This window comes from Lissotriton vulgaris, chromosome 1_1, assembly GCF_964263255.1.
Source record: "Lissotriton vulgaris chromosome 1_1, aLisVul1.2, whole genome shotgun sequence".
Classification (NCBI taxonomy): Eukaryota; Metazoa; Chordata; class Amphibia; order Caudata; family Salamandridae; genus Lissotriton; species Lissotriton vulgaris.
Window position 1 is genome coordinate 1,636,875,042 of NC_141685.1, and position 22,201 is coordinate 1,636,897,242.

Here is a 22,201-nt window from a genome sequence, read left to right on the forward strand (position 1 = left end):
TGTTTTATCTAACAGTTTGTAATAAAACGTTTCTGCATTACTGGTGTTAAACCCTGAGAAGTATTTGAATTTCTCAAAAAATGCTTTAGAACTGCTTTTAGGTGGTGTAGCACAATGTTCCCATTGATTATACATAAAAACATTTCTAGGCTGTGCAGATTTATGCAGGTAATGATCCCCATAGTGGGTGTAACAGAATAACTGCTCATAACTAGATGAACCTTGTAAATAATCATGATCTGTGAATCTAGCTGACATTACTAAATCAGACATCATGTCATTAATACTGTTAAAGTCCCAATCATCAGAGAATGTACTAGGTGTTACAAAGTCACTTAAGGAAACCTTTAGTTGATGAGGATACTTCAGGATTTCGACCGGACCATATATCTCATAGTCTGTTTTCTCCCATACTACCCCACCAGGTATTGGAATTGCTGTGACATTTACTGTTGACAGTTCTCTTTTCTTCACATGGGATGATCTGTGTGGTTTCAGGACTAGGTTGATGTTCTGACTTGCTGTGTCCATTCAATTGTAATAAACTTCCCTAAAATTAAAACTAAAATTAGGCACAGTAGGAGTATGAATACCCCTGAAATAATCCAATGCTCAATCAACGGTGAATCCAGATATAATTCTTTGATTTGTTGAAGGAGTCCTGTTGTATTTTCTTTAGAATACTTTTTTGCTTCTGGCATCACTTCGGGGTCGTTTTGATCTTCAGAGAAGTTGTCGAAGTTGATGAAATAACCAGAGGCAGTTCTGTCAATTGATGGGATTGTTCTTTCAATCTGTCTCTCGGTAGCACTTTCTGATGCCACATCATTGTAGACTGGTGTTGTTTCTTGACGAACTGTTTCAATCTGTTTCAAGAGGCACGAGTTCCATGGCATTATTGCATAGTCCTTCATTGTGCACTGCAGGCTGATCGAATGTGATTAGTCTTTCAGTTTGAACCTCTTGGATTGTTGCAAGTTTGGGTATTCTGTTGTTTCTTGGGAGTCCACTGGGCCTACTGTTGATTATAGGCCACATGCTTGTGGTTTTACCAGGTCGATGGACACGACTCTGTTCTCCTTTTTACCAGCAAGGGGCGGTAGCACAACTGATCTTGTTCCGGTGACTGCCAAGACAGGTACTGCTTTTCTGTAAGAAGGCCAAAATTCCTTCTTAACCGCGATCTTTTCTCTGACTAGATCCCCAATCTGTTGCTGGTGGTGCCTCGTCAGTGGTACTTGGCTGTTGCTTTAACTTTATGTTGCTTAATGATTTTCTTGTTTCATTCAGTTCCTGTAAAACAGCCAAACGATCCTTTACATCAAAGTGCGTTGTTTCTTCTTGTACCACTGACATCTGACTATCGAGGTCCTGAATACGCATTCTAATTCCGAACAATAGTTCGTATGGGCTGAAACCTTTTAGAAAATTTCTTGGCATGTTGTTAAGACTAGTTTGGACACTTATTAAATGTTTGACCCACCCAGAGCCTGAACCTAATACCTTCGCTGTTATAGATTGCTTTATGTCACGGTTTTTTCTTTCTACCACACTGTTCCCTTCCGGGGTATGACGGACAAGAATACCGCAACCCAATTCCCATGCTGGCCATGGTCTCCTTATAAGCTCGAGAGCTGAAAGCAGGACCCTGATCAGAATGGAACGTGGTAATTGCGTATGTGCCGATATTGACTCGCAAATCTTTTATAACCGTTCTAGCGTCAGCCGAGCGCTGGGGGCCTCACTTTTTAAGTGCTTTTTGTCTTAATTGTTAATAGGACGCAGGATGGGGTGTAGGCAGCGTTACGCTCTTTCTGACTGGTAGCCGGTAGCATGGTTCACTACTGCGATCCCTACTGCAGTTTTTACAGTTGTTTGCATATATTTGGTGTTCTACACTCATTCCCGGCCACCAGTATACTGATTGTAATTCAGTCAGTGATTCCTTGATCTCTCTGTGCCTAGGACCCAAACCCATATGTGCGTCTGCTATTAAAAATATTCTCCTGTTCGTGTTTGGAATTACTCTGTCCCCCACTCCAGGGATTCGAGCAAAAGGAACGGAGTTTGCATCGATTACGTATGCATAATTGAGTGGATAGTTCACGGGTAGTGCTGCACAGTCGCCTTTTACGGTCGTTTTTACTGCCAGCATGGTTTCCCCGTCTATGTATTTATCTGTACGCTTTTTTGTGGCTACGGAAGCCGGTGTGAGAAGGTGGCCTGATATGCAGTGCTCACTATTCTAGTGAACACTATGTATCAGTCCAGCAACCCTTATTGATGATTGGTTGTAAGTCAACCTTATAGACCAGCTATCCTAGTAGCGTGGATACGAGCAGTCTAAGGCTAAAGACTCGAGAGGGCGTGTTAAGCCAGCTGTTATACCACATATACCCCTTGAACACCAAGTGAAAGGACACCACACAAGTGTTATGAAAATAAACAGTTATTTATTAAAGATCACAACAGCCCTGTACTCTTTATGAGGACAGGGTACTAAGCACAAACCAAAACTCTTACAAAAATACTTAAGTTAGCACAGTATATACAAATGCCCGAGGGGCACGGAAAACCATATACTTGAAAAGTGGAATGCGAAATTACTAGCAGGTAAGTACAGTACTAATAGGCTTTGGAATCGCTAGGACTTGACTATAGAATCGTTAGATTACTTCTAGGAGACCCAGGGGACTCGGGTGCAGTGTGTGCACTCTCACGCGAGATGCGGGACAAAGTCTATGGTAGCTAGAATTTGCGAAGTTAGTGTTCTCGGGCGAACCCGACCTGGTAGGGAGAAAACGAAAGTAGAGTCTGACCCTTGGATAGTGAGGCTATGCTGGGGCACCGAAATGCCGAAGTTACCTAGCCCAGGGGCTGCAGCTGCATAGGACTCAAAAGACGTCGGGAATCCTCATTGACGGACCAGGAGCCTGGAAGAAAGAAGTTGCTGGCAGGCGACCAGTGAAGAAAGTTTGGTGGATCCAAGCCTGGATCGATGGAAGATGACACCTGAAAGCAGAGGGGACCAAGTTCGAGACTACTAGCCAGTAGTCAGTGGGCACCAGGAGGGCACCGGATGGTAGCCACCTCGACAAGGCGTGTGGGTGACGCTGGGCTCGGAGATCTCACGGACCAGGAGGCGTTGTCGGCGACCAGGAAGGAGGATCGAGCTGTCCCACGAAGATAGAAGCTGTCGGCGTCGCTGGACCCAGGATTGGGCAACAAAGCCTTGGCAAATTCAAGCCCACGCGGTGGACCTAAAATGGCGTCTGGAGTGGACCAGGAGGGTCCGGGGTGCCTCTCTTCAAGAAGGAAGCAAGGGCCAGTCTGGAGCAACCAGACCAGCAGCAGTGATGTCGTCGGGCGTCGTTCAGAAGGCCACAAGCCAGCCGGCTAGTAGCCAAACAACGCGGTGCACAGCAAACAGCAGAAGGGCCCCACGCAGATCGTGGAGATGCAGGGAGGCTGATCTTGGGTGCTGGAGCTGTGCAGGGTCGGGGCTTCTCGGACCCCAAAGCACTCACCCGTGGAGGACACGGTGGGCTTGCAGTAAAGATGTCGTGCAGTCTTGGCGATCGTCGGTCCCTCGAGGTCTCGTCGCACTCACGGTTCTCAGCTTGGCTGTAGAGGTGAGTAGAGGTCAGAGGTGCCAGGGAAGCCGGGTCTCGTCGAGCTGGGTCGTCGGATTCGTGATGAAGGACTTGCAGCAGACCGCAGTGTTCTTTAGGATGGTGCCAGCGGATGCAGGGTGACTACTCCTTAGCCACAAGGGAGAATCTTGAGGAAGAAATCTTGAAGTCCTTTCGCAGAAAGTCGTGTCTTGATTCCAAAGATGATCTAATTTGAACAGGGGGCCCGCTCCCATCTTTATACTAAAAAAGGGGGCTGACCCGGTGACTAGGTCCTGCCTATGGGTGGGACTAGGAGGGGGGTGGTTACACCCCTCTGCCATGCCGGACTTTCCCCAGGCCAGGGGCTGGTGTGCCCCTGGAACTGGTTCTGACCGGCCTATGCGTAGTGAGCACCGGGGTGCCACTCAGCAGTCACCTTCCTGAAAAGCCCTGCCTACCCAGGATACACAAAACCATGTCTGGGACGGTGCTAGCACCGCCCCTGACAGGAAACCCTTTGTCCAGGCTCCCCTCGCTGGAAGGACTCCCAGCTGCATGGGGTCAGACTCATGTCTGTGGTGGCAGCATCCATTTTGTGGAGCGGAGGCTTCGTTTAACTTTAACCGGGGTTCACAGTTACATACATGTCGTGTCCCTCTAGAAGGGTGGAATGCTAACCCCGTCGCCAGAATTGGCGAGGGGTTAGTATTCCAATTCGTATGACACCTTACTCGACATGTTTTGATAAAGCAATACCAAAGATAGCATTTAACCGCGAGGATTATAATGCACTTAAGAGTATATGGTATGCGTTATCATGGAACAGCTATTAGGACTTGATTCCGCAAGCTGCAGACAGGCTCAGCTCATGCCAGAGCACCATCTCACACGATTCCAAGCACTCTGCCTTCAGGATTGTCAAGGCCTGCCATAGGAGTGACTGATAGGAATCTGTGTGTCCATTTTAGGGTTAGGTATAGGTATACTACACCTACAGCAAAGGGTGATTACACGACTTTGCCCCAGCTGTCATGCAGCCAGTTGTGTCAAATTTAGGAGGCCAGCCAGGGGTGGCATAATACATGCTGCAGCCCCTGGCAGCCCTGGGTACACCTATGCCCTGAGTTACAGGGTCTGATAAGGTGGTCCAGTACCAATTGGAAATGCACCTAGGGTACATGGAATCCATTTTACAGAGAGAGCAGTAGGCCTGGGGTCCTGATTGGCAGGGCCCCAGGTCGACTAGGTCAAAAACCAGCTAAAACACAGGGCAAAAAGTTGGGGGCAACCATAGTCAGGAGGTACCTTCCTACAGCCGGTTTAGTTGCTTCCACTGTGGCTGTATTAGCCAATGAATTCCCTGCAACGTGAACGCCATCACGTTGAAGACTCTGTGCGTGAATCACGTGAGTCTTTTGTAGTTCTTTGTGAAAAAGAGCTACCTCGTTCCAGAGCAATTTATGCTTTATTGTGGCACCTGTGTCATCTTTGTAGTCGTTTTCAATCCAACTCTGCAGCTTATTATTGTAAGAGTTGACGCAAAAATGAGAATCGCACACTATAAGTGTCGGGAATTCACGTTCTGCATTTTCGAGCGCCATCGTTAAAGATCTGATTTCAGTTCTCTGAACCGAACAGTTTCTTACAGATTCAGTTTTTGTTACTTTCGGTCTGAATTTACCGCACAGCCAACGACCTTTAATGATCGCACATGCTGCATTGTAGGATTTGCTCTCTACATTGAAATGCTGTACAAAACTATCTGAGTAGATTATACAGGCGTATTGTGGGAGAGGCAGAATTTCGATTGGCAGAGGATATTCTTCTTCATATTCTAAATCATTCAGTTCTTCAAATTGTGGGGCGAAATAGTATTTCACGTCTTCCGCTCCTAGAGAATCTATATACTGTATCCATTTCGGATCCAGTGACACTGTAGGCAGGTTTACTGGGCTGAATAGCGCTTCGAAGGCGGATTCCGCTGTAAGGATATTAATCCGTTTGCCGTGTGCTAGTTCTCGTTCATTTGCTAATGCGATTTGCACTGCTTTCACAGTTTTTTCTGTGCGACTGAATGTTTTTTCTGCTTGTGTGTACAAGTGAGATTTAATTGAAATTGGTACCTTTTCTCCCTCATTAGAGGTCAGGTACGTGAATCCGCATCTTCCTGTGATGACTCGGATTACAAGATCGATCGTGTTGCCACGTGTATCTAATTTTGTTTTTGCTAACATGTCTGTTTGCAGTGATCTCAAAATTTGTGTGTTTTTGAGTCCAATTGATTTGTTTAAATTCAGGTTTAATTAGTTCGTAGAGAGGTTTAACCCTCTCTGCGTAATTTAGAATGTAAGTTCTTCCGAAATTCAGAAAACCTAGAATGGATTGTAAATTCTTCAGCGTTTTTGGAGCTTGCAGTACAGCGCACTTCTCTAAGAAGTTGTCCGCTAGGCTTTTCCCTTCACTTGATAATTCGTACCCTAAGAACAGTACTGTCAGATGGGCAATTCGAGACTTTTTAAAGTTGAACTTGTAACCCTCTGCTGCGAACCCAAGTATAATGGTGTTCACTCTTTTCAAGTGAGTATCCAAGTCGTCGTCTGTGAGATAAATATCATCTACGTAAGACAATGCTTCATCATCATAGATTTGTAGTAACTCTGTTACCCTAGCTGAGAATAGTCCTGGGCTGTTCTTGAACCCCTGTGGGAGTCGACAGAATTTTTTCTGTGACCCAAATGCAGAGAAAGCGGTCAAATATCTGCTTTCTGGTGCAATGTTTTGACAAAAGAAACCATTAGATATGTCTAGTGTTGTTTTATATTTTTTCCTAACTATGCTATTCATTAGGGCTGCACTATGCGAGTTTTGTACTGCAAACGTTTTGCAACATGTATTAAGATGTCTGTAGTCCAAAACTAGACGATATGAATTGTCTGGCTTGGAGACAGGAAACAAAGGATTGTTCATTTGAGAGGTGCATGTTTCAATCACCCCCTGGTATTCAAGTTGATCTAAGATCTCCCTGACTTGTTTTATAGCTTCTTGCTTTATGGGATACTGCTGTTGGGCACTTTGTTCACTTTTTAATTGGATTTTGTGAGGAGGAGAGTCCTCTTCCCATCCTACATGATTTTTATATAATGCAGGTGCCTGGGCTACTGCCCATTTCCTTGCATATGTATATTTTTTGTGAATCGGAATGTGATTCGAGAAGGCAGGCATAATCACTTCTTCGCCACGAGGGCACTCCCTGACAAACTCCGGGGGCCAATCTTTTTCAGCTAACAGAATATCGTAGCCTTTTGAGAGCTTATCCCAAAATAGACCCTTAATTTTCCTAGTCTTATCACCCTCTATACGCAATGTTATTTCGTATATTTTATGGGGCTCGCTAAGTCTGGTGTCGGCAGTTTCAACCTGAATGTATTCATTCGTGTCCACTGTCTCCAGATGACTCATCAAGATCTTGCGCGCTATACTGATTTCCGCTGCACTGTCCAACATTGTCAATGCCCACTCCCCGTTTTTCAACTGTGTCCTCAGTATTCTCGGCATGGTTGATTACTCTAATACTGGCTACCTTCTTTTTTTGAAATTGTGATTTCTTATTTTGAGCAGGTTCCTTGTCTTTGGACTTGGTGTGCTCTCCTGGGTCTGACCGTCCTCTTCTTTCCGAATTCTGTGGAAAAGATCGAGAGGGACGTGTATCAATACTTTGATATCTATCAGGTTTTTTCAGATTATCCCTATTTCTAAGGTTATATCTTTTCTCAGAGGGCTCCCTCTGGGGAGACTGGCGTTCTCGAGTCGGAGTTCTTTCCCTCCGTCGAGGAGACCTTCCTCTAGACTGGAAAACTTTTTCCTTGGGAGTGGATTGTTTATTTCCATCCCAGCCCTTTTTAGGAGTGTTTAAATTATTTTTAATAAATAATTTTTCAGGATTTTCGAGCAGTTGGGGCTTTACCGGTTTTCCACCCAAGCTGTCTCTACCTAATTCTTCATAGCATTTTTCTATGATTTTTGCAAGCTCAACAGGTTCTTTTATATCTGTTTCCTTCAACTTCTGGCGGATCGCCACAGATGCTGCTTCTCCTTTTATGTTGGCTAATAATATAGCCGAGACCTGCTTGAAGTCTTTCAGTAATTTCATACCTAGATTTAAAGCGGGCTCTGGACCGTATTCATTTTGAATCTGTTTTAGCACTTCTGGTATTACCGCCATAGACGGAACACCGTGTGTTTTTGTGTAAATGGAAGCAAAGACTGTACCCCAAGTGTCACAGTCCTCCACGTGTGGTGCGATTCCCATAGGAAGGCAGATAGTCAAGATTCTGTGTTTCTCAATAGGGGTAGTATCAGGAAATACTGCCTCTATTTGAGTGATTTTCTGTGCTAACCAGAAAGGAATTTGTTCCCGTTTTACGGGTGTTTCACCAAGACATGACTGTATGTTCTGTGGTGTAATTTTATTAGTGTTCCCCTGATGAGGGGTCAGCTGTGGTACATTAACAGCTAGTTGGACTGTTGCAGTCCGCATTACATATTGGACTAATTGCCTATGTATTTTAATTAATGTTTTTAGCTGTACTAACAGCTCTTCCTTAGACATTTTTACAATGTCCGGATGTGGTGTGTAGCTGGCTAGAACCGGCCACGTTGCTCCTGGTCTACCTAGTGGACAGAGCCTGGTAATGTGATCATTATGTTTAGGGCGCCATTAAACCAGAGCAGGTGCTCTTGAAATTTAAGTGGAATTTCAATCTCCTCGAAAGGAGCGTACTCTTCCGGAGGTTCCTCTATTTTGTAATAGTGAAACTCTTTTGTTGTAGCGTTTGCCGCTGGAAAGTTTATCCATGAATAGAATACCTCTGTCTACCGATATTCGTGAGCCTCTATCACGAAAATTACTGTACCACCTTGTGGTGTCAGTCCGTTTTCTATAAGTTTTAATGTTATAGATCTTCTTAAGTGGACCGGGATGATTATTGCACCCGGTACCATATCGTCGGAATCCTGCTAAGTCGCATTTACTGCAGCCCCAGTGGTTCCGTTTTCTCCTGGCATTGTAAAAATGCAAGGTTTGCAGAGTTGGTCTCCAAGGAGACAAAGATTAGGTGCACAATATTTTGGAACACTGTATCCTTCAACGTTGAATAAACCAGAGCTTTACATAGGAATCTCTTCCTACTGAGTTCGGGCGGATTTTAACCTTTCACCCACTCCAGACGTCTATTGGAGTATTTACGGGAGAAAGGGGTCTGTGAAATATGCACGACTGAGTTACTCTAACGTCTTGCGTTAGTTTATCGCCTTACCAAACGTTTGGGCGCCATGTAGTGTAGTTCCTAGTTTCCCACTAGGCCCTGCGCATTGGAATAACATAAACAGTAGTATCGACGTGGAACTGTGGATATTCCAGGCCTCCACTGACTATGCTAAACTTAATTGGGTGTGTTACCAACTAGCTCAGAGGTCACTGGAAACTTTCTTCTCTGCATAGGAAGTGATCAGCTTCCTTGGCACAGACAAGAAGGGATTCAGTTTTCCAACAACCGTGCAACATGACAACTTTGCTCCTCAGATCAAGAGTCAATCTCTGGGGTCGTGTGAAACAATAGACAGGTATTTCACTCAGTCAGTTTAGTGCAGTTTACTTTCACGAGATGTAGAGAATAGAGAGACGGGCGTTTGTTAATAAAGGGTTAACATTTATTGAACAGTCTTTCTTCTCGTACAAGAGAAATGTATTGCCACAATTGCAAGACTTGTTATGATAAAAAGTACGTACAGTAAGATAAGGATTGCGAAATAGAACTGTAAAAGCATTGATATGGTTTCTTAGCCATACAATGGTTTAAAAGTAATAAAACATATATACAGTCATATACACATTAGGCTAAAATACTCAACTGGTGCTTCTAAGCCTACCCCAGTGTGCCTGACCTAAGCCTAACACGTGGAAGGGGAGTAAGTAGCTTTAAGTTAAGTTGGTTTTGCCAAGGTTTGTTTCAAGAATTCTCATCTAAGGGTTTAGTCAACACCATACCTCTGAATAGAATGATGGAAGTCTGGTATTTCCTTCAGGGGGCACTCAATATCCCAGTCACCCGCGAGGGCAGACCGGAAACGCTGGAGCTGGATTTCTCTGCAGGAGAAAGGCAGCGGCTCTTCTTCAACGCGTCGGGAGGAGGAGGCGGGGGACAGCGTCCGCGGCAGCTGGAATCTGCTGGGCTTCTTTCGCAGAGGGACGACTGTTCAGCTCCTAAGCGTACTGCACCATCGTTCGCACTTTAGCAGCGATAATGGTATCAGTAGCTTCACCACCAAGGGACAACAGCAGCGTACTGCCTGCAGCAGCAATGGGATGCACAACAGGGTGCACGGCAGCTTACGACAGCACGACAGCTTTCAGCTCACATTGCCTAAGGCAACGTTGGTAATATTTATACCTGACAGGTGCCGGGTTTGGCGCAAGTTTGCTGGACATAAGACGTCAATTAAAGATGTCACTAGGAAGTGATAGTTATCAGTTGCTCATTAGAGTTCCATTACTAATCAAAACACAGCAAGCGGGGATTTCCAGGTTTGCTGAGTTTTTATCTTGTTGAAGAACTCGGAGTGTTAATCTAGGAATATCAGATAGTGACTTCTGCTCTGTCATTGCACTAATTGGTTGCAAAGGAAGTGGCAGAGAACTATGCTGGAATGTGGCTCTGTTCGTGTGAGGCCAGAGATGACTTTCTGAAAATCGCACTCTAACGGTTATGCCAATATAGGGAATAAATGGATTTATAGCCGAATAGGGGCATAAGGTCGCAGTATCGATCAGGAACCTAGATAAACACGCAACACCTTCAGACTATCAGCAAAACCCACCTGTCTGATGTGAGCCACACTAGGGGGAGAAAGCATACCACAGTCTGGCGAAGTATACAGGCCACTGGCATCATCCAACTCCTCTCTCCAGTCCAGTTCACTCAACTGGTCTGCTAGAGGGTCACCGGACCCCTCCAAGACCTCCTCATCCTCTTCTGGCTGCCACTCAAGGCAATTAGAAACACCAGAATAGAACACTGGTACAAAAGTACCACTTGACGCCTGTCCAGCTCCAGGTCAGGATGGAGGTCGAGGTGTAGTCAGTGGATTCGATGCCGGAGGTGTCGTAAGGTCGACCGGTACCGATCCGGATCCAGGCCTGGATCTCTGGGGACCCTGCGGCACCGGGACCGACTGTCGGCATCGAAGGCCTAGAGCCCCCAGCAGAGTACGCGGGGCCCAAAGGCACGCCGGCAGAGTCGGGCTGCCCAAATATCGAGTGGAGGGCTTCATAAAAACGACGAAGTTGGGCAGGGGTCGCTCCGGCCCCCAGGAAGGGAGAGAGGCTCAGAGTTGACCCAACAGGTTCTGCACGCGGAGCCGGATGACTACCATCCGCATCCCGCGTCGGCGAGAACGCGAAGAGCGTCAATGCTTCTTTAATTTCTTTTTGTGCTTCGACTTACCCGAAGATGAATACTTCAACAAGGAGTGGTGGTGATTGTGAGAAGTTGGCCTGATATGCAGCGTTTGCTATTCTAGCGACCACTATGTATCGTTCCAAACGACCCTTATGGTGATTGGTTGTAAGTCAACCTTAGACCAGCTATCCTAGTAGCGTGGATACGAGCAGTCTTCGGGCTAAACTCTAGAGGGCGTGTTAAGCCAGCTGTAATACCATCAAGTACCCCTTGAACACCAAGTGAAAGGACACCACACATGTGTTATGAAAATAAACAGTATATTTACTAGAATCACAACAGCCCTGTACTCTTTATGAGGACAGGGTACTAAGCACAGAACAAAAGCTCTTAGAAAATACTTCAAGTGCACAATTCAAAACAAGTGCCCGAGGGCACGGAAAGTTTAGTGGTCTCGGGCGGACCCGATAAGGCAAGTCGGAAGCGAGGGACTCGGGACCCTAGAGTAAGGAGGCTATGCAGGCACCGAAATGCCGAAGTTACCTAGCCACGAAGGCTGCGGCTGCACAAGTCTTACAGGCGTCGGGGGTCTTCGCTGACGAGCCAGGAGCCGGAAGAAAAGGAGTTGCTGGCCGGCGACCAGTGATGAATAGTTCGTAGAGATCCAAGCCTGGATCAGTGATCGTTGATACCTGAAAGCAGAGGGGACCAAGTTCGTACTACTAGCCAGTAGTCAGAGGGTACCAGGAAGGCACCGGATGGCCGTCACCTCGACTAGGTGAGTGGGCGACGCTAGGCTCTGCAGTCTCACAGACCAGGAGGAGTTGTCGGCGACCAGGATGGAGGTGCGAGCTGTCCCACGAAGATTGATGCTGTCGGCGTCGCTGGACCCAGGATTGGGGCAACAAGCCTTGGCAGATTTCAGGGCCACGTGGTGGGCCTAAAATGGCGTCTTGAGTGGACCAGGAGGGTCCGGGGTGCTCCTCTCGAAAAAGGGAGCAGGGCCGATCTGGAGCAACCAGACCAGCAGTGTTGGTTGTCGGATGTCGTCAAAGAAGGGCACAAGCCAGCGGCTAGTGACCAGACAACGTGCTGAGCAGCGAGCAGAAGGGCCCCACGCAGAAATGGAGATGCTGGGAGACTGCACTTCGGTGCTGGAGCTACTCAGGGTCGGGGCTTCTCGGACCCCAGAGCACTCACCAGAGAATTGCTTCGATGGTCGCGCTGATTAAGAAAGTGTGCAGGTTTTGATGATGGCCGGTCCCTCGAGGTCTCGTCGCACCCACAGATCTCAGCTGAGCCGACGACGTGGGTAGAGGTCAGAGGTGCCAGGGAAGCCGGTTCTCATCGAGCTGGGCCGTCGGATCCTTGAGGAAGGACTTGCAGCAAACCGCAGAGTTCTTAGATGGTGCCTGCGGATGCAGGGTGACTACTCCTTAGCCACAAGGGAGAAATCTTGAGAAGAGTCTCGAAGTCCTTTCGTAGAAAGTATTCTTGATTCAAAGATGATCTAATCTGGAAGAGTCCCCGCTCCGGCCTTTATCCTAAAGAAAGGGGTGGGTACATGACTAGGTCCTGCCCTAAGGGTGGGACCAGGAAGGGGGGTAGTTACACCCCTCTCCCCCTGCTGGACTTTCCCCAGGTCAGGGGCTGCGTGCCCCTGGAACTGGTTCTAGCCGGCAGATGCGTAGTGAGCACCGGGGTGCCACTCCGCAGTCACCTTCTTGCAAAGCCCTACCTACCCAGAATACACAAACCCTGTCTGGGACGGTGCGAACACCGCCCTTGACAGGAAACCCTTTGTCCAAGCTCTCCTCGCTGGAAGGACTCCCAGCAGCAGGAGGTCAGACTCGTGTCTGTGGTGGCAGCGTCCATTTTGTGGAGCTGAGGCTTCAGTTAACTTTAACCGGGGTTCACAGTTACGTACATGTCGTGTCCCTCTAGAAGGGCGGAATGCTAACCTCGTCGCCAGAATTGGTGAGGGGGCAGCAGCCCGATTCGTATGACACCTTACTCGACATGTCTTGATAACGCGATACCGAAGTTACCGATATGATACGCGTTATCATGGAACAGCCATTGGGTCTTGGTTCCGCAATCTGCAACCGGGCTCGGCTCGTGCCAGAGCCCAATTCACACGGTTCCATGCACTCTGCCTTCAGGACTATCAAGGCCTGCCATAGGAGTGACTGAGAGGAACTCGGGTGTCCATTTTAAGGTTAGGTATAGGGATACTACACCTACAGCAACGGGCGAGTACGCCACGTGGCCCCAGCTGTCGTGCAGCCAGTTGTGTCAGATTTAGATGGCCATCCAGGGGTGGCATAATACATGCTTCAGCCCCTGGTAGGCCCTGGGTACACCGATGCCCTGAGTTACAGGGTCTGATAAGGTGGCCCAGTCCCAATTGGAAATGTACCTAAGGTACATGGAATCCATTTTAGAGAGAGAGCAGTAGGCCTGGGGTCCTGTTTGGCAGGGCCCCAGGTCAACTAAGTCGGAAAACCAGCAAAACACCAGGCAAAAAGTCGGGGGTAACCATAGTCAGGTATCTACCTTCCTACAGTGATGGCCCTGCGATCGGTGCCACCACCTCCCTCTATGACCAGGATCTCGAGAGGCACGGAGCGGACTGCCGTGCCTAGAGAAGCTTTCGGGACCACGCCCACAAAGACTTCGGGTTCACGGCCCGGCAGTGGGAGCACGACTTGGTAGTGGTCGCGCTCCAAAACACTAAAAGCACACGAGGTGCGGGTCTGTAACGGACTTTCATTTGCGACAGGAGTCACAAGCCTTGAAGCCGGTTCGAGGATGGGACATCCTTGCAAGCACCAGGAGTCGAACATCTCGAAAATAAGTCGTCAAAAGTAGAAATAATAGAAGTCAAAAAGTGACTAGAGGTACCGTTCTCTCCGGATCTGCGCTTGCTGGCGCAGAAAAAGAAAGAAGTGACATCAGCCAGCTTCTAAGTAAATACTGAGACGCCATCCCGGCGATCAAGACGCCAACGACCAACGCGGAGTCAACTGATGCCACCTACCGACAAGCAGGGGTACTGCAACAAAAAAATTTCTACGGACCCAGTCTGAGGCCTGGGGATAATTCTAAGTTAAGGAATACACAACTAATTGTCTCTTTCAGATGCTGGTGTTTACAAGTGAGGGAATCCACCAGAGGTTGTCAATTTTCAGGGGGCATCTCTAAGATGCCCTCTGATTGCATTGTATAATAAATCCCACACTGGCATCAGTAGCAAACTTGGTAGTAAACTTCTCAGCATAATAATGCTGAGAAGTTTGCTACCCAACTTCCCAGAATTCAGTAAAGCCATTATGGTGCTTTGAGTTCATAATGACAAACTCCTAGACCATATACTCTTTTATGGCTTTACTGCAATTCCAATTTTTAAGAATGGACTTAGACCCTGTAGGGGTGCAGTGCTCATGCAACAGCACCCTCACCAGTGTATAGTGCACCCAGCTAGAGGGGTGTCTTAGCTATACCATAGGCAGTGGGTTGCAGCATGGCACACAGGGGTGTGTGCCATGTCGACTTTGCATTTATCTGCACCAAAACAAGCAGCCTGCAATGTAAGTGTGCATGTTAAGGTACAGTACCTCTAAGGGTGGCACAATATGTGCTGCAGACCTTAAAGGCCTTGCCTGGACACAGTGCCCTTGGCACCCATGGTACATTTTACAAGGGACTTACATGTGGGAGAGAGGTGCCAAATGTGGGTACAGTTTTGGGGAAAAACAGGCCCTGGGAACCTGATTGGCAGAGAACCATGGCACATCAAGTCAAAGTGTATCAGAGATCTGTGGGCAGTTATGGCACCAGAAACCCAGCTTCCTACACTGGACTTGCACCTCCCTGTTCTTCTGGAATACAAGCGGGCCTAGCCTCTTCCTTCTAGGTGTTTAACTGGTTTCAACCCTAAAGATGTCAGGCGTTTCGGAAGAGGGTTGCTGCTGCCTCTTTTGGTGACCTCACCACAGCCCCCCCCCCCCCCCCTCCCCTCCCCTGTACTGAAGGGTGTTCTTGCAGCAGAAGGTACGGAAGGCATCACAGGAAGATTGTTCTTGGGTTGCTGACTGGAAAACCTGTGCAGATTTATCTAGGGATATTTGAAATTACACCCTAGGCAGAACTGGAAGGATGTACATTGTATTCTTTAAAAAAAATCCTTCTGCTTCGTCAAGGGGTAGAGCCCAAAGGCTGGGGTGTCGCAGGGAGAATCTCTCAGCAGCAGAATTCTTGTTTCAGGGTTCTAAAGGTGAGTAACTGGCACAGAGAAAACCAGAATTTAACTTGTTCTCAAACATCTGGCCCGACAGAGATAGAAAAAACAAGCTATCTGAATTGAAGGCAGTATTCCGTTGCACTGTGAACCAAGGGTGGATTCACAACATAACTCTCAGCACCTTATCACGGTATCAGAACAACCTTCTGGGAAGGTGCATGCATACTGTATATATTTTCTGAAAATACCAAAAATAAACTGTAGGAAGGTGGTCTATATATAGTATACTAAAGTAAGGTATAGTTTGCACAGAGTCCAATGGATCCCCAGAGGCTGAAGTAGAAAATACTAAAGCTCTCTTCTGTGGTTGTGTGGGCAAGCAGTTAGGCTTATCAGAGGGTTGGGTTAAGCATTTGTTGTACACACTCAGGCAAGAAATGATTACACACACTTAGGCTTTCCTGTTTTCAGTTTCTGTTTTTGGTAAATTCTAGTGGTTTTTTTCAGTGTTTTCAAGTGATTTCTATACCTTAAAAAAAACAGTGGTTATCAGTAGTTGCACATTTTCGTGCCATTAAAAACAACAGAAACAGTGTTTTTAGGGGATTTAGGAAACTTTGCTTTCATTATTGCTTGCTTTCTGCACTGATAGTGCAGGATATATAGACAGTGTACGTACAGAGTAAATGAGGTCCAAACCCATTTTTACAAATCAAACTTATCGTAGTACACCATACAATACTTCTTCAGTGAGTCTTTGGTCATGCAAGATGTCTTTCCTTTCCATGTAAACCTTTATCTGCGAAAAGGCCCTCTTAACATTGGCACTTGAGACAGACAACGCCAAAGTAGCCAGTATACAATTTGCTAACTCCGGCCACTGATACAGCTTTCCATGCCAATACTGGTGCACCTGCAACATATGCGTTGAACTTGGCACGTATGCCCTCAGAGGTATTGATGCAGTAAAAAATGAGGCAGCACTTTTGAAACGCCACAGAAAATTTCCCTTTACAGAAGGGATCTAGAACTTGTGCAGAATACCACAGTAAAGCTTCATTGACTTCAAATGCCATGGTTGGTGAAGAGCTATTTCTCATACAATGTAAAATAAAATTTCCTTAATTGCTCCTAAACATTTCTTTGCTTATCAAGTGGCAAGCACTCCAACATTGAATATGTTGCAGTGCCAAAGTCACTAAAAGTGTCGCCCAGCCTACTCTCAAGGAAATGTTTCACATCTACACCAATTATGCTGAACACTTGGTAGACAGGGGTATTTTCTAACTCTAGTTACAGCACTCATGCTTTCCTGTAAAAATCCAAGTATGCAGTAGCGTGTACTTTTGTCAAATCACTATCAATATGTGACCAAAGATCCTCACATTTCTTGCCTTTGGCATCATCACTCCGCAAAAGTTCTGTAAACAGTTGCCACATGGATAATATAGCATTCATGGCCTCTAGGACTGAGAACCACTAGCTAAGTGACACAGTTGGGATGACTCTTTCTTTGATGCCACACAAAGCACAAAATGAGAAATATTTGCGTTTTAGTTTCCGTGCATAACAAAACAGTGCATCCGAATTGCCTAAAAGTCAATAGCATTCTTCATTAACTCTTAAGATTGTAAAGATGGTTTCAGCATATCATTTAACAAGTGGCAAGGATTTCTTGCAGGGAAGCACTTCAGCTCAGGTATCACACAACTTTTTCATATATGTAGCTGAATAACTGCAAAGACCAACACAATCACTCCAATCTTTGTTGAACTTGGTAAAAACATTTTGCAGCAGCATTCCAAGGGACACTGTGTTCCATGTTTTCCAAAAGTCTGGTATCCTGTTTCCACCAGTATCCCTGATGCTTTGTGACTGCCCTCTTTTCATATATACCTGTCACTATACTTTGCATTGAATGTTTAAAGCCAGGGGTGTCTGGCAATTCACCTTTCTATCCATACTGACTCACTAGAAAAGGGGGCTGATGTATCAAGGGTTTTTACCCATTCTCTGTGGGTAAATGAGATGGTTCATTTTGGGAAAGATTCTTATGAAACCTATATTTTTCCTATCAGTGAAAGACTCAAACGTAGCCAAAAAATCAAATAGGATTTTGATATTTCCTGATTCTCTACAGTTTATAAAATAAATAAAAACCTAAAGCATGTTTCTAACCCCTGTATATTTAAACCAAAGACCACAAAACTGAAAAAAGGAAGAAGAAACAATATTTTAGTGACATCCCTAAACAACAAAACTCAAGCACAATAATGTTAGCCCAGTCTTTCTGACTGCTACCTTATGTAACAAAGTTACATTGTATTGGCCCATTCAAGAACAAATAAAAATGACTCTTTAATTCCCCTTTTCCTTTCTTTGAATGGCATTTAGTTTGTGGTTGTGCAGGTTTTTCTTCAGTATTTATATGTTTACACTTGTGAGAGCTATTTCCCTTCCAGTGGGGTTTTATCAGTTATTATAGGTTTAAACCTAAAACCGGACAGCCTACACACACACTCAATGACTAAACCCAAGACCAATTGTTCGTAAAACTATTACTTTTTGTATGTTTATTACTTAAAACCAAAGATACTTAGTTGTAGGAAGGTATGCTTAAGCATAAAAAATGGACACCACTACCTGATTCAGGCCAGTAACCACGCCCCATTCTAATGACACCACAGCCCAGGGGTGGACTGTAGTTACATTATTAACGTTGGTGACTGGATAGGTTTTTCCAGCCACATATTGTCTTGGGGAAAACAGTTTTTGTCACCAGGGTGACACTGACACTTTTATCCTTCAGGGCATCTACCCTAGTCCCATTAATCAAGAGTTGCTGCTGGCATTTCTTCATATTTGGGAGCCAAGGAGCAAGAATGGCCAAATCTACCTGACCCGTAGAGACTAAAATAGCTTTAGTGTGAACCCTCATTTGGTCTGGGCACACGGTTGATTCCACCTAAAGACTTGCAATACCATTGATAGCTGGAGTACTACTACGGGGATTCTCTTTGGGACAGGCAGTCCCACCAGTTTTGTGCCTCAACTTCTTACAGTTGTAACACCAGGACTTGTTGGGATCAAAGTTCTTATCTTTGTACCCACTGTTGAATTGTGAAGAGTTCGGGGACCCAGCCAAGGAGCTAGGTTCCACAACCACATTCTCTGTATCTTCCATTATTTCACTAAAGTTGGGGCCTTTTTAAGAGGACTAAAAAAACTTCTAGGTACTTTTACCCCCCAATATAGTAGACTTTTTAATTTGATTTTTTAAGTTGTAAAGAGACTTAACCAAGGCCCTAACAAGAATTTTAGAAATGTAGGAAAATTGGCAATTCAGAAATACAGTTGAAACCAAAGACAACTTTGGATTGTAGTCCTGTGGTCACTTTTTGTCAAAGTGGTCCAGCAAATGCCAAGTTTTAGACCCAATGCTGTTCCACCAATGTAGGAAGCTGGCTCTTTACATACTATACAGAGTCAGGGGGATCTCCAGAGGCTAGAGTAGATAATACTAATACTTTCTCCCAATTTTTAAGTAGGTAAAGTAGATTTTTCAAACAGCTTAATGTTAACTCATGGAGGAAAAGAAAACCAGTTACTTACCTGTAACTACAGTTGTCCAGTATTGGTATCTTTCATAGATTCACATGCCTGAATCATTCCCTGTCGCAGAGATGGGAGTCCCACTGAAAAATACAAAAGTAGTGCCATAAATAACAAATAGGCCAAAAGAGGCCAAATCTTAGTACCCTATCTATGTCCTTATAAGAAAAGATCCAAAAGTCAGCTCCAACCAACATAAGCAGTTCTCCTCAGATTTTCCAGGCACAAATGGGAAGTAAATTTCCCTAAAATCACTGAGAACTGGATCCATGGGGAGGAGGGGGGGGGGGGGGGGGGGGTGCATGTGAATCTATGAAAGATACCAATACTGGATAACTGTAGGTACAGGTAAGTAACTTGTTTTCTTATCCAGTATTGGGGTATCTATCATGAATTCACATGCGTGAATCAGAATAGCAAGCAGTACCCCAATTTTACGGTTGTTTGCGGACGGTGGGCGACATGTAATTTAAAACTCCCAATCTACACCCAACCTTGAAGCATTGCCATGACAATATATAACAGTAATCATCATACAGTGAATATTAGCATGAGAAACGTATAACTTTTTGAAAATGTGGGAGAATGAATACTGTAAACAATACAACAGTAAAGGAAGTTAAAAACAAGAGCTGGTTTGCCCTATGTCAGAAAGATGTTGTTCACCTGAGCTTGTTCTAACTCCCACTCGTGGCAGCCGGATTGGGACCTGCTTAACAAGTCTGCTAGGGTATTGTGCAGACCCTTGACATGCTCGGCCCTCAAGGATATTCCATGAAAGGTTGTCCAATTCCACAATTCCTGTGCTCTTGGACCTTGTTCCTCCTCGTTTGTTTATGTAGTACATGCTGGTCATATGGTCAGTACGGACCAGCACTGAGGAACCTGCTATCCTTGGAAGGAAAGCCTGGAGAGACAAAAATATGGCCCGATGTTGATGTGCCGCAGCTTCTGTATCCAAGACCACTTTCCTTGGATTTGTAAATTCAGCAAATGACCTCCCCATCCTTCCATGGAGGCGTGTGTTGTCAACAAGAAGTCTATGATGTTCTGCAGAAAGGTGAGACCTTGGGCACGATTTGTTGTTCGGAAGTGCGTCCATCATACGTGAAGGTATTTGGATAACATCTTCGAAATAACACAATGGTTGCTGCCATTGTTTCTGTAACTCTTCTTGACGAGGTCTCATTTTGAGCCGTGCTAAAGGGACCAAGTTGATTGCTGAAGAGCACATCCCTGGGAGCGATTTGAATGTTCGAACAGAAACAGACCTTTTTGAAATTGTAGTCGCTAATTTTTGAAGGAGCACCTGTCGATCTTGAGACAAGAATGCTTTGCACTGGACGGTGTCCAGAGATGCTCCCAGGAATAAGATGTTTTGAGATGGCAGCAAGTTGGATTTGCCCTTGTTCAAAGTGAGTCTTAGCGTATTAAACAGATGGATACAAGTTGATGTGGCAACATTGGCTTCCTGTTCTGACGGAGCTTTGAGCAGCCAATCGTCGAGGTATTGGAAAACTTGGATCCCCGGGATCGTAAATTCGCTGCTACCAGTGCTAAGCACTTGGTGAAAATCTGCAGTGCTGATTTTAGGCCAATCGGGAGCACCTTGAATGGATAGTGGGTGCCAGCCACTGAGAATCGTAGATACTTTAGATGTTTTGGATGGATAGGGATATGAAAGTATGCGTCCTCCATGTCCAGAGAAGTTATGAAATTTCCTTCGTTTAAGCATCCCAGGATAACGGGCAGTGTTACCATCCGGAATGTTTGTTTCTTGAGAAATTTGTTGAGTTTGCGGAGATCTAGAATCTGTCTCCATTCTCCTGACTTCTTTTTGATTAGGAAGAAACATGAGTAGAAACCTGTTTATTTCTGTGCTGATGGTATTTCCTCTAGCGCCTCCTTAAGGAGCATGATTAAGACTTCTTTGCGCAATAAGTGAAGACGGGGGGGGGGAGGGGGACCCCTGGGCGGAGTAGTAGGTGGTTTCTGGACACATTCCAGTATGGGATCTTTGGCAACTAGGTACAGCACCCAGCGGTCTGAAGTGATCTCGTGCCACAGCTGTGTATAAGCAGAAATGTTCGCACCCACGGGTAGGGAAGGAATGTGGACTGGCACCCTGCGAAGTTCATTGCTTACTGGCAGAGTCACAGCCCTGTCGCTGTGTTCGCTTACGGCCGCCCAGGTGAGAGAAACCAGCCGTTGATGATTGACTGTATGAGGACTGATTGTAATTATGGCGATATTGAGGCTGGTATTGACAGTACTGTTGATTCGACTGATACCCGCCTGATATGTAGTAAATCTTCGTCCTCTGGCTCCTCTGAAAGGTATGCGTCTATACTCTAGAGCACCTATAGATTTTGCGGTGTGTGTCATTTTTAATTGCTAAGAGAGCATCAATATGTTTCCCGAATAGTGAATCCCCATCGAAGGCCATGTCCAGGATCTTCGTCTGAACCTCTGGTCTAAAAGTAGTGGCTTTAAGCCAACCTTGGCCCCAAAGAACTGGTGCCCCGCCTAACTGACAAAAATGCGTGTTGGCGTTGTCCAAAGCACAATCAATTGTTTTCGAGGCAGCACGCTCACCAAATAATAAAATCTTCCAGGCCTCCTCTCTTTGATCCTCTGGGATAAGGTCTATCAATCCAGCTATATCATTCCACATTTGGCGCTCATAACGGCCAATGATTGCCACTGCATTTGCAGCCCTAATTGATGCTGCAGCCATGGAAGAGAATTTCTTACCCAAAAGGTCCATACGCCGTCCCTCTTTGTCTGGAGGAGTGGTAATGGGTGTTGCAGGGTTCTAAGAAAGCAAATGTGCAGCCACCGATATGACCTAGATTGGCCTTGGTGACCTATGAGGCACGATGGACTGTTCTCTGGAGCGCTGAATTTTTAAAGGTAGCACAGCCATTATGGATGCTGGTGTTTTAATGATTTTCACGCCCTCCTGCCAGATATAATTAATGATTGGGATAGAGCGTATGATCTTTCTAGTATCTTCCTTGAAGTCATGTAAGAAACAGTCTGTTTGTTTGACAGTAATATGGAGCTGTAACCTAGCGGCTGCTCTCTGCATCAAATTATGAAATCCTCCGATCGTCTTCAGGAGGAGAATCAGAGTGTAAATGCGGAGATGGTGTTTCGATTATATAATAGTCCCAGGAATCTGGAACATTTGCTTGGTTAGGTAATTCGCCTTCCTCAACTTCTTCATCCGATGAAGTGTCTTTGTGTCCAGTGCCAGGAGGACCTTGTGCAGG

General features: G+C 45.7%; 2 protein-coding genes across 3 annotated transcripts in view; one reads left to right on the forward strand and one right to left on the reverse strand.

Moving 5' to 3' along the window:
- Window positions 1-14,232, forward strand: part of LOC147750966 (uncharacterized) — a 36,537-nt gene extending 22,305 nt beyond the window's left edge. The window contains exon 3 of the mRNA XM_086953613.1: window positions 14,213-14,232. Within this exon, the coding sequence (XP_086809739.1) occupies window positions 14,213-14,232 (20 nt within the window). The remainder of the gene's footprint in view (window positions 1-14,212) is intronic.
- TNPO3 (transportin 3) overlaps window positions 1-22,201 on the reverse strand; it is a 1,270,791-nt gene that overhangs the window by 220,492 nt on the left and 1,028,098 nt on the right. The window lies entirely within an intron of this gene.